Here is an 18,350-nt window from a genome sequence, read left to right as displayed (position 1 = left end):
ATATGCAAGTAGCTAAGAACCCGGGGAGGGTTTCGATATTCAGCAGGGAAGAGCGGGGCTGATGAATTGAATTTAATTGATCATTATAAATGCAAGGGATGTATATAGATACATCCCGGGGAAGCTCGTACACATCCCGTGTATTTATAATAGCAATTAAATCAATTCACTACCTGCACTCTTCCATGCTGAATATCAAAACCCAACCATTTGGAACTTAACTTTACAATTTTCTAAAATCTATTGGACCATAAAAATGACAAACTTTAACTATTAATTTCTTACATCTGCAGGTCTTTTTAGGGGTTTTATTGCCACTTTCGCCCTAGCTCTTTATGACTTTATCAACCTTACAAACATCTTCTATCACTACTTCATTAACACTACAATCGAACACCTTTGATATCATCGAAACTTACGAAACTATCCGATCCTGCCTTAGCTTCTTATTCCTCACTTCTGCCCAGTCTTGATAGGTACGAACAGCCCACACCGTGTTGGTTTTCGTGTTTCTCTTCTCAACTTATTCTTCACTTAGAATAGTAAAATTACGGCTTGTTGTCCCAAGGATCGTTCCGACAAGATAAAAAATACGAGCGTTATGCAACCTAAAGGGTGCAACAAATCTAATTCAAACGCTCCTTTGTGAAGACAATATAGACTGTATATTCGGTTAAATATGCTACCCTCGATAAACAAAGATTACAAAGTACAGTACAAATCACTTGCTTATTGCATGATTGCTATTTGCTACAAATAAAGAACACCTATAGACTACCCCCCATTGTGAAATGCCATAAACTGGCCGCGCAGGGAATACTCTTCTTTGTATTTGGTACAATTAAGATACCAAGGCCTTTGTTTTCAAGGATGAAATAGTTTTCGTGACTATTAAGCGCATAACGATGTGGTTGATTGTTAAAATCGTTTGTTAGAGGTTATGAAATACAGTAAAAATAACAATTGGGACCGTAAAATGGTTGCCATGGCCGCTTTATGGAGGGTGACCGCTTGATAGAGGTTATAAAATACATTAAAAATAGCAATTGGGAACTTAAATTGGTAGCGTGGCCGCTTGATAGAGGTTATGAAATACAGTGAAAATAAGAATTTGGGCCGTTAAATGGTTGCCATGGCCGCTTTATGGAGGGTGGCCGCTTGATAGAGGTTATGAAATACAGCAAAAATAAAAATTGGGACCTTAAAATGGTGGCCGTGGCCGCTTTATGGAGGGTGACCGCTTGATAGAGGTTATAAAATACAGTAAAAATAGCAATTGGGAACTTTAATTGTGGCGTGGCCGCTTGATAGAGGTTATGAAATACAGTACAAATAAGAATTGGGACGTTAAAATAGTCGCCGTGGCCGCTTTATGGAGGGTGACCGCTTGATAGAGGTTATAAAATACAGTAAAAATAACAACTGGCCCGTGAGGTTGCCATGGCCGCTCTATGGCGAGAAAAAGTACAAAACGCTTCTCCGCGTTTGACAATTTTCCAGTCCAGTGATTTTTTTCCATCGGCGCCACATTGCTTCAGTGAGCTGATTCGCAAATATATTACCCGGGTGGAATCACAAAAGTCTTTTCACTGCTCACCACTTGCAAACCTCTCGTGAGGTATATATACTCATTTATTCTTTTTTTTTTTAAGAAATATATGTTATTTACCAGCTGGGAGGTCCGTGTCGCTGGGAAATAACATATTTGTTTTTTTCCTCAATAGAATTTCAACTTTGTTTACCTTACGGACTTACGGTTGCACGAGGCGAGGTTCCCGTTCTGACTTCCGTCGATGTCCGTGAAGATTTTGCTCGCGCGCGTTGCAAAATCATTATGGCGGGAAATTGTCAAAACACGATAGCCAATCAGAGCGCGCGAGTTGATGGATACCGGGCCCCGAATAAAAATAAATAAGCATTCTTACACTATTTATGCGGATCCAGGATTTCCAAATGGGGGTGGATAATGGCCGGTGGCCGGATAGACGGCTTAGAACCAGTGGTTCTTGGTAGGTCACTACATAGATCTTACAATATTTCGCGCTATATTGGATTTGCCGCGTCAACAAAGTCAAGCATCAGGCGAAGGAAAATAGACAGTACCTCACGTCCCCCAGACATTTATTTACTTCAAACAAAGTTATTCATTTTTACTTTATCCGCACCTGTAATAAGCTAATTGTATCCGAGAACTAGCTTGCTAAGATAAGGACAGTGGTGCCGGTCGAACCCCCACGGCGACCAACCCTGGATGTCATAAGAGGCAAGGGTGGCCCTTGATATGGGTACCACCATAAACATTCTCATTATATACATAGCATTACATGGTGAGGATGAAAATAGATTAGCCAAGCAGAGATTTGTTTTCTTTTTTACGATACGCGCGTAAATTATATAATAAGTACAGCCAAATTCTCAAATGAATAAAATGAGTCATCGAGAAGAAGTATGGAAAGTTACTTTAAATAAACATTATCTTCTCCAAGTTTAGCTGGTAATATTTTCGAGTTTTTGAGAAATATGTTCGAGCTATTAGTGCTGTTTATATTAGATAATGCCTTTGAGAGAAAAATCTTTACAGGTTTCCTTTTTGCTTCTCTAGATGCCTACATAAACAAACACTGATTATTTATTAACAAAAACAGCACTGATGATTAATTTAACGGTTTTCCTTTTAATGAATTCGTCCCCACTCAGGCGTTATAAAATTTCGAGCCGAAAGCGCTGATTACAGAAAGGCTATACGAAAAAGTTTCCGCAAGAAAATTATATAGAGATTTATTTTTTCTCAATTTTATACAAGGACTATCTAATTATTTTACACATTTTATTCAAGTTGTGTGATTTGGATCGCTGCACCTGAAAATTATAATAAGCCTAATTAGTATGATTGCAAACGCATGACTTCAGTTTAATCAAAAGTCATACGTGTAACGGCACGGCACGGTCGAGCTCCTCCGGCAGTGTCGTTATTTCAAACTTCGCTTTTCAATTCCTGATCACAAACTGCTGTTCAGGCTGCTAAACGGCTTCAAAACAACAGATGCATATACTAGAACTCGGTGAGTGTCTTGTAAAACTAATTCTTTGATACCTCTTTTGTCCCTGGAAGGTTTGCAAGCTTATCTCCGTTGCAGAAAATGATTTTTAACGTCTGTTGTTACCATAACAAACAAAATTTTAAATGTTTTATTTGAAAAACCTTGGACGGAATGGAATGTCATTACTTTGTTCTAATCACTTTTTTTATAAATAGGGACTATCACTAGCTTACTTTTTATTGTTATTATTATCTACATTCAAAAAAGGTAATTTAAATTAACCTTGCAATTTAAAAAAATGAACAACCAAACGCTGGCCGGAGAAGTGAGAATTAGTGAAGAAATTTTACTGAAAATGCCTATATATATATATATATTCCTATGTATTTCTTGCTGAGTATATGATTGCCAAATTATATTTTAAGCAAGAAATACATAGGAAAGCTTTTTACCAAGCGCCTTACATAGGCTAGAAGCTATTTCCACTTGTACCAATTTTTTAATGAAATGCAAGTTTGCAAGTCAGTGATAGAAACGGTCAGGGGGGGGTCAACAACATTTTTGCGAGAATCTTCATCATGGCAGTAGCCGTAAACGAATCTAGTGGAAGGTTTAAGGATGTTCAGCGCCATCACTTGGACTGACTAAGGAATAGTATGTCGAAAATGGCACACAAATCTCCCCCTCCATTTGGATGCAAGCTTCCACTCAGCTCTGTTGCCTTTAATTGGTGCTTTGTAGATTTAGAGTTAAGTTGCTTGAGTTTCCCAATATTTAAAACATATGAAGAAAACGTTGTCGTTTTGGGGGTCTGGTAACGAGGAATTTTAGTTTCTTGTGGGAAAGTCCATTTACTAAAGATTGTCACAGCAACTGTTTTTCTTTTCTGATTACAAGTCATAAAGATTACTAAGCACCTGTGGTACGGCAACCTTAAAAATGCCAAGAATCCTTCAGTTTTTGCAAATAAGGAAATAATTTGTTTCCTTATATGGAAGTGACCGAGTGTGACAAAAACGACAATTTTTGGCTAAAGTTTCTTGATATGAAAAGTTATAAGGAAATGACCAGTAGGGGCGTGGCTGTGCCCCCAACTATTTCCTTAATGTTTCTGTAGTGCCCCTCCAATATTTCGAGGCCTGTTACACGGCCCTGAAGGCGTAGGTTACCACAATCTTCTTCTTGGGGAAGCACCCCAAAAAAAAAACGATTTTAAGTAACTGCTGCAAGAGGAAGGAGGGGAAACCATAGTTTCCGAATTTCTAGTATGGTTGCTCAGCCATTTTGGAAAAAAGGTTTTTTTTATCACGTATCTTATTTGTCGGTCAGAAACTTCACACGCGTCACCATCCCAATAGGGATTGCGTTAAGAGATCACGTGACCTTTCTGGGTGGCAAATTCAAACAAAAATGATCACATATATGACTGAGCAGTACAAAACAATAAACTTTATTTATCGAGGTTATACATAAATAATCGGTTAAAGTAACAACTGAGAACGACGACAAAATAAAAGCTTTAAATGAAACTAAACCCTTTCTGAAAAAAATGTATGACTTTTTTCGTAAGCGCTGAATAAATAGCTTTTTGTTGCTGATATTTTTCCGCTCAACGCCTGAGCGCGCTAGTTTGCAACCCAAACAGTCACGTGATCTTTTAGCGCAAGTCCCTAATTTATCTTAATAATGAATAACCAAATTTTTGTTTCAACTCAAAGCTGTCATCAGACGTTTAGAATGCGTGGTCAACAACCCTCAAAATAGGCGAAACTCAAATATTATATAGATTTCCACAGATATACCTTCCCCCCTCAGAGCAAATTCTTTGTAAGCCCATGTGGAGGGTATGGTTGTTTTAACTATGTAAGTAAAGAAAAAATGATTCAATCTTGTATGAGTACCCTGTTAACATACATTCTCGTAGCACGTGCAGGGATTTATACTTGAAAAACAAACGTACCTAGCTTTTAACGTCATTAAATATGCTAATGAATAGTAAAACGTGAACACGAAACACGTAAGGAGTGCATTGACGTCTTAAAAATCTTTTTAACGAGCAGAAAAACAGAATTTGAGTGCCTTCGTTATTGTTTTTCTAAAAGCTCCGAGGCCTAGTCTAGTTATGCACTCTCTATGTCACTCTGATTTGCACTCTTCCCTTCGTACACTCTCTCTAACCAGCTCTTCTGTAACATATTCTTTGCTGCACAAAAAAGGGACTAATATCAAATTCTCTGGGCTCAAATCTTGCAGGATATTCAACAAGTGCAACATAACAATGAAAGTTAAGTACGAGAAGCTACACGACCCAGGCGGTAAAACTGGCTCAACCGGTAAGACCAGCTATCAACGCCCTAGCTGCTTATCTCAGCTCTTCCTGTGTTGGGTGAACAGGATCCTGAGGGTGGGTAACAGTAAGGTTCTGGAGGGAGATGATTTGACTGCTCTTAGTCCTGAAGACGAGGCACAGAAACTCGTGGAAAATCTGGAAGCGTCGTGGAGTGTGGAAAGACTGGAGGCGGTTGATGCGGACAGGAGGCCGAGACTGTGGCGGGCTCTGCTTGGAACGTTTACCTCAAGGTAACAAATGATTTATCGAGAGGGGAGGGGAGGGGAGGGGGTATAATGGGAGGAATTTCAGTCAGGAGCACGTGGTGCGATAGCTCAGTGGTACGGGCTTCATATCTCAAGCAAGAGGACCAGGGTCGTCGAACCCAGTTCAAGTCAACTTGGGATTTTTTCGGAGGTGTAAAAACCTGGCTCTAGGGACTGTGCCTCATGGCTCGGATGACTAAGTTAAATGGCGGTCCTGTCTCTCAAAAACCTAGCTAACCAACCTGTCATTGTGGGACGTTAAAGAACCACTGAAGAAGGCAGGGTCCATCTCCAGTGTCTGTACTTGGCCGCATAACCAAAAGGGGCATTAACATATAACACTCTCTCATCCATGAAGACTGATGCGCGGCAGCACAGTGCGCCTTATATAACAGTCTGAATAAGACCCCGTTTACGTGTAATGTAAATCCAAAGTAAATAAGCCAATGGCTGCAATTCTAGATAAAGTCGGCCCAACTTCCTTTTTCTTTCCAAATTATAGCCTACTATAATGGAGGGGGCGTTCAATACAAACTTTGTAATCATGGGTTGGGGGGGGGGGTTAATATAGGATGCGTTCTTTAGATAGTTGGCGTTTATTAAATCATTTACGGTATGGATATGACTTATTCTCTGCCCTCACTCTTCCCAAGATTCATCGCGCTCATCATAGTCCTCAAGCTACTGGACGCGCTAGGCGGCACTCTTCTCGCCGTCATGCTCTGCTTCTACCTTGAACCCCTGCAGCACGGTGCGCAGATGAGCCCACGGTACGCCGCGCTTTTTATCAGCGGTCTCGCCATGGCAAGCCTCGTGAAAGTATTCGCCCACCACCACTTTGACTACCAGACATGTTTGAAGGGGATTCGACTCAAGATTGCCATTACTGGGATAATATATAAAAAGGTACACGTGTAAAGAGATAAACCACCGCTGACGTAAATCCGGTTTTTTGTCAACCCCTTTGAGGTTGAGAATGAACGGACATTGTTTTACCACATTTTTTTATCCAAGGTGCTAGGGGCCTCCTACGCCCTTTGTATTTTAGGAGAAATGCATGGGACCAATAACAGACAAAGTTAGCTTCCGCCATATCTTTTTATACATAACGTGTACCTCATCCACCCCTCCCCCCAACACTTCCCTGTAACCCCCCTGTTAATAGATGTAAGGTGTTACCTTCACGTTCATCGTGGCGCATGGGGCTTCCACAGTGTTATTTTCCACTTCGCTCGGTCAGCCGCTTTTATCCGCATTTCCTTCCACGTTTTCCATGTCCTGTGTTTTCAGTAATGTTTTAGGGCGTTGAACAAGGAGACATTTAAATCTACTAAGCTACCAGATAAAGTTGGGATTCATATTCGTTTTGAATGGATAATCGAGGTATGGTGCTTAGCTAGAAGTAGCGCGCCCATACCCCGCCAAAACACAGCTTTTTTATAAGAATAGCCAAACTGTCGCATATGATGTCCAACACAACCTCCTCCCTCCTCCCCCCTCAATTTAGTAAATCCTGGATACGCGCCTTTATGATGACTTTCCTTTTTCTCCCTCTAGGTCCTCGTGTCGAGCCGTAGCGACTTGTCACGTGTCACGGGCGGTTACGTCATGAACCTGATCTCCAATGACGTGAGGAGAGTTGAGAAGTCGATCATGTACATGTTGATCTTTCTTAAGATCTTTGTGGATATCGTGTCGTCCGTCGCTGTGTTGTCGGTACTTGTCGGCTGGCAATCGCTCATAGGTAAAAATAAATAACGTCGCCATATCAAATAAAGTAGATAATAGTCTCTCTTTCTCTCGAGCACGATATTGGGAGATTCTACCCTCTTACCCTCTACGTATGTAGGTCAAAACAAGGTAGGTAGCGCTTAGCGTAGCTTGACGAAATCTGTATTCAGATGATGCCATTCATTACGAAATCTGTATTCAAATGATACCATTCACGAAATCTGTATTCAAATGATGCCATTCATCACGAAATCTGTATTCAAATGATACCATTCACGAAATCTGTATTTGAATGATGCCATTCACGAAATCTGTATTCAAATAATGCCATTCACGAAATCTGTAATCAAATGATGCCATTCACGAAATCTGTATTCAATTGATGCCATTCACGAAATCTGTATTCAAGTGATGCCATTCACGAAATCTGTATTCAAGTGATGCCATTCACAAAATCTGTATTTAAATGATGCCATTCACGAAATCTGTATTCAAATAATGCCATTCACGAAATCTGTATTCAATTGATGCCATTCACGAAATCTGTATTCAAGTGATGCCATTCACGAAATCTGTATTCAAGTGATGCCATTCACGAAATCTGTAATCAAATGATGCCATTTAAGAAATCTGTATTCAAGTGATGCCATTCACGAAATCTGTATTCAAGTGATGCCATTCACGAAATCTGTATTCAAGTGATGCCATTCACGAAATCTGTATTCAAATGATGCCATTCACGAAATCTGTATTCAAATGATGCCATTCACGGAATCTGTATTTAAATGATGCCATTCACTAAAACTGTATTCAAATGATGCCATGTACGAAATCTGTATTCAAGTGATGCGATTCACGAAATCTGTATTCAAATGATGCCATTCACGAAATCTGTATTCAAGTGATGCCATTCACGAAATCTGTATTCAAATGATGCCATTCACGAAATCTGTATTTAAATGATGCCATTCACGAAATCTGTATTCAAACGATGCCATTCACGAAATCTGTATTCAAATGATGCCATTCACGAAATCTGTATTTTAGTAATGCCATTCACGAAATCTGTATTTAAATGATGCCATTCATCACGAAATCTGTATTCAAATGATGCTTTTCATCGCCCGCAAGTAGGCTACTTCAAGGAGGCCAATCATAAAACAACCTTACGCGTCATCTCGGCTCATCCAAAGAATTCATATCCATCGCCTATACTTCAAATCATATATCGTTAATAATGAATCAGATTTCCATGGATACATAGTTCTTTAAATTTTTTTGGTCCAATAAACCGTATATTCAAATGTTAACAATAACAAATCGGTAGCTGACCATCATTCTTTAATAAGCCTAAATACCAGTCCGCTGTTATTTCCATTATCAGGTCTTGTCTTGTTCCTACTCGTGGCGGGGTGTAACGCTATGACGTCACGCTTATTTGCAATTCTGAGGCGCAAGCAGTGCCGTGTGACAGACAAGCGGCTGAGCGCTATGACCGAGGTGATTGCTGGGATACGTGCACTGAAGATGAACGCGTGGGAGTGGAACTACCGAGAAATGGTCAAAGAGCTGCGAAAGTAAGTGGTACTACACACTACAGGGGCGTAGCCATTAAACAGGAGGGGGCCCAAAAAGGCCCGTTTAGACATTCTTTCCTGTATTTTAAACACGATGTTCCGCTATAAAAAGGGAAAGCTCCTCCCATCCCCGGGCTCAAGAACAATCAGTTATCAATCAGTCCTCAATGAGTCAACATGTCATGACAATTGCACTGAGCGCAAATTCAAATTTCATATTCTAAACCAAATCAAATAACATTCCTAGACTTGTACACCTAAAATGTTTCTATTTATAGTAAAATAATGCGATACCAAGTTGTGTCCGCCTTAAAATACGAGCATTTTTATCACAGGGCTGGCGCAAAATTTAAACATTTTGAACCAAACACGCGAGTGAACAGCAAATCACTAATTTATCAATCTCTTAACACAACTGTCTTGTTACCTGCGCAATAATAGTTTTATTCCAGCTGACTGGGGTTCAGAGATAAGCAATTTTACAGGAGACCTATAATTTATAACTGCTAGCATGGCAGTGTTCTGATCATATTTGCAAAATCGAGCTTATAAAAGCTTTCCCTTTTATAGCGGAACCTCGTGTTTAAAATGTCTCATACATTTACTGTATTTTTGGCTGCTGGAAAGGAGGGTGGGGGCTGCCCTGGTACGTAACCGAGTTTATTCTTATTGGTATCGATTTTCCTCTAAGAAACAACAGCGGGGACCAGACAAATCCGGTGCGTTTTGCTCATACCTAGAGATCTAGAGATCTACTTCTCAAGAGCCACTTGAAGAGCCCTTATTTGGAGATGCATGTAACGAGATGAGTTTTACACCGGTTTACCCCTTTCGTTGGTAGATAAAGAGACGGTTAATTTTATCTAGATGGATCAAGTGACTTATTACCAGAGCTAAGATTGCCGATTTGATCTTAATTGATCCATGGTTAGTTAAAAACGACCCCACCCTCTGCATAATGAATAATGAACGGCTTTTTAAATAAAAAGTCCCAGTTTCATGTATATTATGTAAATTCGGCCTTATTATTATTTTTCAGGGAGGAGGTGAAATTTGTGCGAGGTAAAAACCTTATTCACACGAACGTCTCAGCATTTTCGGTCATTACCTCATCCCTAGCAACGCTTATATCCATCACGGCCCTGGTGCATTCTGGGGCGGCTATGACGGCCGCTAAAGTCTTTACACTCAGTACGATTCTCAACATTCTCAACTCAAGCATGTGTAGTTATTTGCCAGAATGTACATATAAGGTACTGGACGGAAGGATATCTACGGATAGGATTGAGGCTTTCTTACTGGAAGAAGATTCTAGGAAAAAGCAAGGTGGACTAAGAAAGCATTTTAGTGGCCGAAAGAGGTTTAGATTTTGCGAAATTGATATCAAGAAAGATGAAGGAGGCGACACATGTTCTGATGAGGGTGTAATTTCTCCCGACTTACCAAGAGAAATCATGAGGGATTTGGGTGCAGAAATGTTGGTGTCAAAACGTTCTGAGAATGGTTCCAAGAATAATACTCCTGATACACCTCAAGAAAATGTAAAAGAACCGAATGAAAAAAGCGCGGTACTGAAACGTTCTGGGTACGATTCTGAGAAGACGCCCAAGGAGATCACCTGGAAGCCAGAATCGACCAGATCCCAACGACCAGGCATTGAGGTGTCAAAAATAACTGCGAGTTGGAATGGCGACGCGAAGCAGACTTTACTAGATATCAGCTTCAGTGCCGGGCCAAACGAGCTCGTCATTCTAACCGGCCCTGTCGGAGGAGGGAAGTCCTCATTGCTCATGGCTATTCTTGGGGAAATACCCCTCAAACGAGGCTTTATTAAGGCTATAGGTAGAATCTCCTTCGCCAATCAAAACCCTTGGATTTTCTCAGGAACGGTTCGTGAAAATGTTCTCTTCGGATTGCCTTATGACGAAGCAAAGTACTGGAGGGTTCTTAGAGCATGTGACTTAGAGGAAGACATGTTGCATTTCCCCTACGGTGATCTAAGTGTTATTGGCCAACGGGGTATAAGCCTAAGTGGTGGTCAGCGGTCGCGTGTCAGTCTTGCACGCGCAGTGTACTCCGATTGTGATGTGTTGCTATTGGATGACCCATTGAGTGCAGTCGATCCCAAGGTGGCTCAGCACATCTTTGAGGAGTGCATTTGTGGGGAGTTGAGGGAGAAAGTGAGAATCTTGGCGACGCATCAGCTGCAGTTTCTTCACAAGGCCGATCAGATTGTGCTGTTGAAGGAGGGACGTGTAGCAGGTAAGAGGGGCATAGACTCGAAGAAAGCGGAACTCGCTAGCACTGCAAGCCCCACCCCTCTCCCAACCGCCCTAATTATTTGGTTGGCTATAAACACACGCACATAGACAAAGATGCTCAGCATTTCTATAAAAAAAATAGAAATATTTTTTTCTGGACAAAGTAACTAAATATTTTCTGGTTCCACCGTCAACGCAACTATAAGAACAGTGCAGTAAAAAATAGAAATATTTTTTTCTGGACAAAGAACTCAATATTTTCTGGTTCCGCCGTCAACACAACTATAACAACGGTGCAGTATTAACAACAACAGCAACAACAACAACAACAACAACAACGACGACTGTTTTTTTTTGGTATTGGTTAGAAGCAGATGGGCGGAGTAAATGTTGGAGAGTTGTGGAAAGATAGGTGTAAAATAGGGTGGAGCAACAAGTTGTAACGTAAATATAAATGCAAAAGAATAACTTTTGTGTTATAAGTTAGGAAGGATATTTCATAGATTATATATTTTTAAAAATAAATTCCAGTCTCGTCCTTATCATCGCCTCATCCCCTTACACACTGAAGGCGTTTGCTGAGGTGGATGTAAATTATCAACACTAGCTCCTCTTTCTAAAACAAAGCCAAAGGGAAATATGAGGAACTGAATGAAAATACTGCACTACAAAACTTACTAAAAGAGACCAAGCTTCTTGAGCCCGTGCGCGACCAGCGGTCAGATGATGGCGCCAGGGGCCTGGGCATGACTCGACGCGCCGGAAGTCGCGACATGGAAGAGGAAGACGAGGACCGGGTCACTGGGGTGGTCACGTGGCATCTGTATTGGGAGTACTTCCGGGCGGGTTTATCGACGCCTCTTTTGTTGATACTGATTGTGTTCTTTGTGGCGGTGCAAGGTAAGAAAGTGCCACATCAAGTCTGGTTAAAAAATCTCTGTAAACCGCCAACTTGTCATCCGAGCAAAATAGCAATGTAAGAAAGCATTCATTTCCATTTATTTGAAAAAGCAATTGTGGTGAAACTTTGATTTTAGATTTTTTCTATCGAAAGTTTAGTGAAGAAGGTATGGCTGACAAGTGTTCTTCAAGTAAAAACTTTGTCTGTGTATCATAACAATCCATACTTTATGACAAGGTTAAGAAAGCCCTTTTTACCTTGGCTCAGATGATGTCTTTTGGTCTCAATACGAAATTTTATGTTTTTCACGCGCTAACAGCACAGACTGGCATCTTTACTTAACGTAAATATATATTTAAAAAATGTAAACATCTTAATCTGTTTAGGTCAACAGGTGTACATTGTCTGCATATCAATGACAATGGCAGTTTTTTTTTCTACGCTAAGGGCCTGGATCTATTTTAAAAATGGCGACTTGCAAATTCATAGAAAACACGAATTCCTGCAAATCTATATGAAATACAGCTGCTAGCACAAAGCACTACACAAATCTTGACTTATCTTTGCTTCTCATTATTCAGCGGCGCTTCTTATCCCTCACTGGTGGCTCTCAAGTATTGCCAGGCTCTCTCGGTATGATAAGCACAGGGTGACCGCACTAGAGGTGTACGCTGGCCTGACCGCAGGCGCGCTAGTTCTCGCTATGGTTCGTGCGTTTGCTTTCTGCCACTCCGCCAGTCTATCGTCCAACAGACTGAATGACAAGATGACTGTCGCCGTCATCAAGTCACCTGTACTGTTCTTCGATACAAACCCTGTTGGCAGGATTATGAATCGCTTCTCTAAGGACACAGGTAGATATTTTCTATTGTTATCATCAAATACAAAATGCTGAAATAACATTCTGACATTATATTCATTATACCATAGTTCCTTTAGTCCCGTCGATAAATCAAATCGTGCGTGCATGACTGTTATCATTGTTTAGACCATAATAATTATTGTTAGGTTGTCCTTAATAGCAAGGTGTTCCAAGAAGAGAGTTGACTGTAGCGAGAGTTCGTAATAGCGGGTTGTCCGTAATAGCGTGGTGTCCCCAATAGTGGGGTATCCATAATAGCGGGTTGTCCGTTATGTTGAGGTGTCCTTGATAGCGGGTTGTCCGTTATGGTCTGGTGTTATTAAAGCGGAGTATCCTAAAGCCCACCACACACTGGTTGATTTGTTAAACTCGTATGAGCGAATTTTAATCACCGGCTGAAAATCGCTAGTTCTGTCTGCTGCCGCGGCGGCGAATTTGTCGATATCCAGACGTCTGATTCGTCCGATACTGGCGATGGCTGGCGATTGAATTCATCGAGCGCATAATATAGCCTTGTGTGTCGGGAAGAGTTGACTGTAGTATGAATCATATTTAAACGCGAAACCGCGCTGTAAAAGGGATAGGCACGCCCCCTTTTCACACCTCGAGAAGTTTGAGATGAGAACCAACATGGCGGACTAACCGTTAGGCAGAGTAATAGAAACAAAATTTCATAATACAACTCTGAATGCGTCCTTTAAAACCCCAAATCACTTCCTCATCTTTCTCAGCTTAAAGTTTCTTTCTACCTATGCTAGTTTATATGGCCAAATATTCGATTTCGATAAGAAAATGCGATACGTCTTGACAGCTCGACGGCTGAGCGACAACTGAAGGCGTCGCTGCCCTGGGTACGCAACTTTTATGCACACAAAAAAATAACTAGAAAAATAAATTTGCATTCACGGGTTGGCTCACAGAGCCTTTGATTATTCTCAGGTGCTATGGATGACATGCTACCCATCCAGTTCTACAAAGCGGCGTCTGCTATCCTCCACTTCTTAGGCGTCGTACTACTCACTGCGGTCGTCAATCTCTGGTTTATTGTGGTCATAGCTCCACTGCTGGCAGGGTTTGCACTTTTGACGCGGTATTACCTCAAGGCAGCGCGCGAACTTCAAAGACTTGAAAGCATACGAAGCAGCCCTGTGTTCGCGCACGTTGCCGACAGCATCGAGGGACTGGAAACGATTCGATCATTCCAGATGGAGAAGGAATTTTGTGCTAGATTGACCAAGTAAGTATTGAAATAGTTGTCACCGATATCGTCGCAGTCTTAACCAATTATGAATAAAACTTTCATCTGCAAATTAGAGCCGCATTGTCACCAGTTTACTTCCGGTCGGTTACGTAACAATATCCTATGATTATCAACGGAAAACGCGAAAAAATATTTAAAAATAGTGAAAGTAGTGTGTTTATTGGAAGTTTCCTTGAGGATGTGATTGATAATTTAGAGCGGATGGCCTGTTAAATTGCGCGGATTCTAATTGATTCTTTTGTCTCTTAACGGTTGAGGTTTCCGTTGGACCTCCTGAAGTAAACTGGTGACAATGCGGCTTCAAGCCAACGTTGCCTGTTAACATACACTACTCCGATGGAACTAAGCACTCCAGAGCACAACTGTCCCACTTTATTTGTTTGTAGTCCAATTTAGTGACAGGCAACTATTTTTATTATATTGCTCTCTGATCAGCCAATGCATCCAAAATTGAAATCGAAATCGAGCTAGCCTTGTTCAAAACAAAAAAGAGGAGCAATGAACAATTCGTTTCTAAAGCGCCATTTACTAAAGGCCACTCTCTGTACTTTCCCATCTTGCTTTCGCTGTCATCATCACTTTCCTTTATTGCAACTTTTTTTTAGCTGAGGCCGGGCCGTTTTAAGGCTTACTCAGTTTTGATGCTGACTCAATGAATATCATCGCAAGCCACCCACTATCATTACCGCTAAAAATAATTCCCATAGCATCTTAAACATTACCGCCACCGCTGTCATCATTATCGCCGTCACTATTACCACCACTACCACCACCATCACCGTCACCATCACCATCACAATTACCACCGCCATCACTATCACCACCAAAACTAGTATCGCCATCATAAACATTACCATCAGCGTCATCACTATTATCAACGCTACCACCACGATCCCCGTCATCGCCATCATCATCATTTATATCACCATCATAAACATAACCGCCATCACCATTACCACCCCCAAAGCATCATCACCAGTAGCACCGCCACCAATACCAATAGCACCATCATTACCACTGACAGCACCACCACCAGCATCACAACCATAGAACAACCACCGCTAGCACCACCATCGATAGCACCACCATCGCCACCACCAATAGCAACACCAATAGCACCATCATTACCACTGATGGCACCACCACCACAACCATTGAAGAACTACCGCAGCACCACCATCGATAGCACCATCAACAATACCATCGACAGTAGCACCACCATCACCACCATTAGCACCATCATCACCACCACCATTAGCACCATCATCACCAGCAATAGCACCATCACCACCAATAGCACCATCACCCAACATCAATAGCAGCGTGACCACCAACAATAACAGTGTCACCACCACCAATAACACCACCACCATCACAACCAATAGCACCACCATCATCACCTGCACCAGTAGCACCAACATCACCTACCATCAATCCAATTCCATATATCACAGTTTTGATCAAATCAATTCGCATAATAAAAATTGTGTTTTCCAGATATCAAAACGAAAACACGCAGGCCTCCTTCCTGGTCAGAGCGGCAAACAGGTGGATTGGACTTTACCTAGATCTACTCTGCGCATGTCTAGTCACCATGGTAGCGATAGGATCGTACCTACTCAGCCAAGACCCAGGTATGAACTGGTGGCGCTTATAGCAGGTTTAAAGCTGGCCTACGTAGCACGCTTGTACACTTTCACTTCCAATAGGGGACTTGCGTTAAGAGATCACGTGAAATTTTTGGGCTAAGCGCGCGCTAGTTTGCCACCCAAACAGTCACGTGATCTCTTAGCGCAAGTCCCCCATTCTTCGCACATTCATACCGTTCGCTCGTTATAGGCTGCATCAATTTTTAATTCAGAAGCAAAAACACAGAGACAGATTAACAGAAACGCTATAAATTACAGTCGATTGACAAAAGGTTGTCGTCAGCCGGTTTCCAGACTACGCGACAAGCCCGCATGTAAGCATGGGTAAAAACCGCTGAAGCGCCTAGCTACATACATCTTTTTCGCAAAAGATTGACAGTGCAAATGGAGAATGGTAAATGGCTTTTCGGTACTAATTATTGGTAAAATTAAAGGTATTAAATAAAGTCCAGCAATGTCAGAGCCAAGCATTGGTAACCTTTAATGCATAATTGTTTTGATTATCCATATTCGTCGAGGCGCATGGTTACTTCCAGTCATATAACTGCCATTTGCACAGACAACCTTTATTGAAATAGGTGTATATTAGGCAACACATCACTTCAGTAGACGCGGTGGTTAACATATGCAGCTAAGCGCTTCAGTAGTTTTTTGCAAATAATAAATATTCAGGAAAAAAATAAAAAGGCGGCCGCCCGCTCGAAATTTTTTAGAAATCCGGACGGAAAACATTTGTTTATTTTTACTTGGCCTAAAAGGGTTTTTCCTTTTAAAACGACTCCATTTTGTCTATAAAAAAACAATTCCGATCTTACATGACCCGGGCTTAGACCTGGACCCATCACTTGAAAAGCAAATCATATTTCACTGCGCATTAACCTTGAGCCAGCTGACATAACATTGTTTCTATGCAGCCCTCACAGGTATGCTGTTATCGTTTGCGATCGGCATCATAGGTCAGACGCAATACGGAGTCCTCAAAGCCACCGAAGTCGAGTGCCTCATGACGTCAGTAGAACGCGTCATCACATACACCAGGCTTCCCTCGGAACCAGGCTATGAGCGCCAAGTACAGCCACGCGAGGACTGGCCCGACCGCGGCGAGCTGCGACTGCAGGACGTCTCGCTAGCGTACTACGAAGGCGGGTCATGCGCATTAGAGGAAGTGAATGTGAGGATCCAGGCGAAAGGGAAGGTTGGGATTGTTGGACGGACCGGAGCGGGAAAGTCCAGCTTGGTAGCGGCGCTGTTTCGTATGCCGGAACCTAAAGGCGAGGTGATTATTGACGGCATTGATTTGGGTATGATTAACATCCAGGCAGCGCGGCGGGCGATGAGTGTCATCACGCAGGATCCGGTGGTGTTTGCCGGCAGTCTAAGGAAGAACCTGGATCCGGTAAACGCATTCAATGACCAGGAACTTTGGACAGCTTTGCGGAATGTCCAGTTAGCAGGCTGCGTGTCTTGCCTTCCTGGAAAGTTGGACTACCGTCTAGGGGAGGGTGGGGCAGGGCTAAGCATGGGCGAGAAACAGCTACTTTGCCTCGCTCGAGCGCTACTGCAGAAGTGCAAGGTCTTAATTTTGGACGAAGCAACCGCTAATGTTGACTACCGGACGGACAGGCTAGTCCAACAAGTCATCCGTGACCGGTTTTCGGACTGCACCGTGCTTACGATCGCACACAGGATAAATACTATTATGGACTACGCGTCAGTTGTAGTCATGGAGCATGGTCACGTGGTTGATAATGGCGCGCCCGAAGTGCTTGCCGGGAAAGATGGTGTATTCTCATGCTTGGTCAAGGCAAGTCAGGGGATTACAAGTAGCTAGCTGTTAGCACTTAGCCTTACCACCAGGCGGTTAAGAAGCAGCAGAATAATGCAAACATTTATTTGTGATTCGTATATGTAGCTATGTGGCCGTTAGCTATGTAAAAGATTTTCAGATCATGCAAGATCTTCTTTGTTTTGTTTTTCATTTGTTCATTTTCTTTGAAAACAATTGAGTATTATCAATTATTTAACTATTGATCATATGTTTAACTGCTTTGAAAGTAATTAGGCATTAGATTAAATATTCAAATATTTGCTTACTAAGTCGTATGCTCATTTGCTTGTTTGCTTGGGTGCAGTGGGTATTGTTACTATTTCCTATATTCATTTGCTTGGGAGCAATGGGTATTGCTAATATTTACTTATATTCATTTGCTTGGGAGCAATGGGTATTGCTAATATTTACTTATATTCATTTGCTTGGGTGCAGTCGTTATTGTTGGTATTTCCTTATATTTATTTGCTTGGGAGCAATGGGTATTGCTAATATTTACTTATATTCATTTGCTTGGGTGCAGTGCTTATTGTTGATATTTTCTTATATTTATTTGCTTGGAAGCAATGGGTATTGCTAATATTTACTTATATTTATTTCCTTGTGGGTAGTGGGTATTGTTTATTTACTTACATTCATTTGCT

General features: G+C 41.6%; 1 protein-coding gene across 1 annotated transcript; it reads left to right on the top strand.

The window, feature by feature from the left end:
* The first annotated feature begins 2,914 nt into the window (after positions 1 to 2,914).
* Positions 2,915 to 17,971, top strand: LOC5504496 (ATP-binding cassette sub-family C member 4). Its single transcript, XM_032372803.2, has 11 exons — positions 2,915 to 3,062; positions 5,295 to 5,621; positions 6,290 to 6,542; positions 7,194 to 7,380; positions 8,752 to 8,944; positions 9,984 to 11,206; positions 11,833 to 12,105; positions 12,688 to 12,960; positions 13,908 to 14,205; positions 15,727 to 15,863; positions 16,793 to 17,971. Exons 2-11 carry the CDS (start codon positions 5,320 to 5,322, stop codon positions 17,707 to 17,709), a joined length of 4,056 nt encoding a protein of 1,351 aa, XP_032228694.2. The 5' UTR covers positions 2,915 to 3,062; positions 5,295 to 5,319; the 3' UTR covers positions 17,710 to 17,971.
* The last annotated feature ends 379 nt before the right edge of the window (positions 17,972 to 18,350 follow it).

This window comes from Nematostella vectensis, chromosome 8 (assembly GCF_932526225.1).
Source record: "Nematostella vectensis chromosome 8, jaNemVect1.1, whole genome shotgun sequence".
Classification (NCBI taxonomy): domain Eukaryota; kingdom Metazoa; phylum Cnidaria; class Anthozoa; order Actiniaria; family Edwardsiidae; genus Nematostella; species Nematostella vectensis.
Note: the sequence above shows the minus strand (reverse complement) of the source record. Positions and strands in the feature narration are given on the sequence as shown.

Excerpts from the sequence above, each read along its gene's own strand:
- LOC5504496 (XM_032372803.2), top strand. The coding sequence starts at position 5,320 with ATGAAAGTTAAGTACGAGAAGCTACACGACCCAGGCGGTAAAACTGGC. Across the intron at positions 6,543-7,193 it reads CTGGGATAATATATAAAAAG|GTCCTCGTGTCGAGCCGTAG; the intron begins GTACACGTGTAA and ends TTCTCCCTCTAG. Across the intron at positions 8,945-9,983 it reads ATGGTCAAAGAGCTGCGAAA|GGAGGAGGTGAAATTTGTGC; the intron begins GTAAGTGGTACT and ends ATTATTTTTCAG.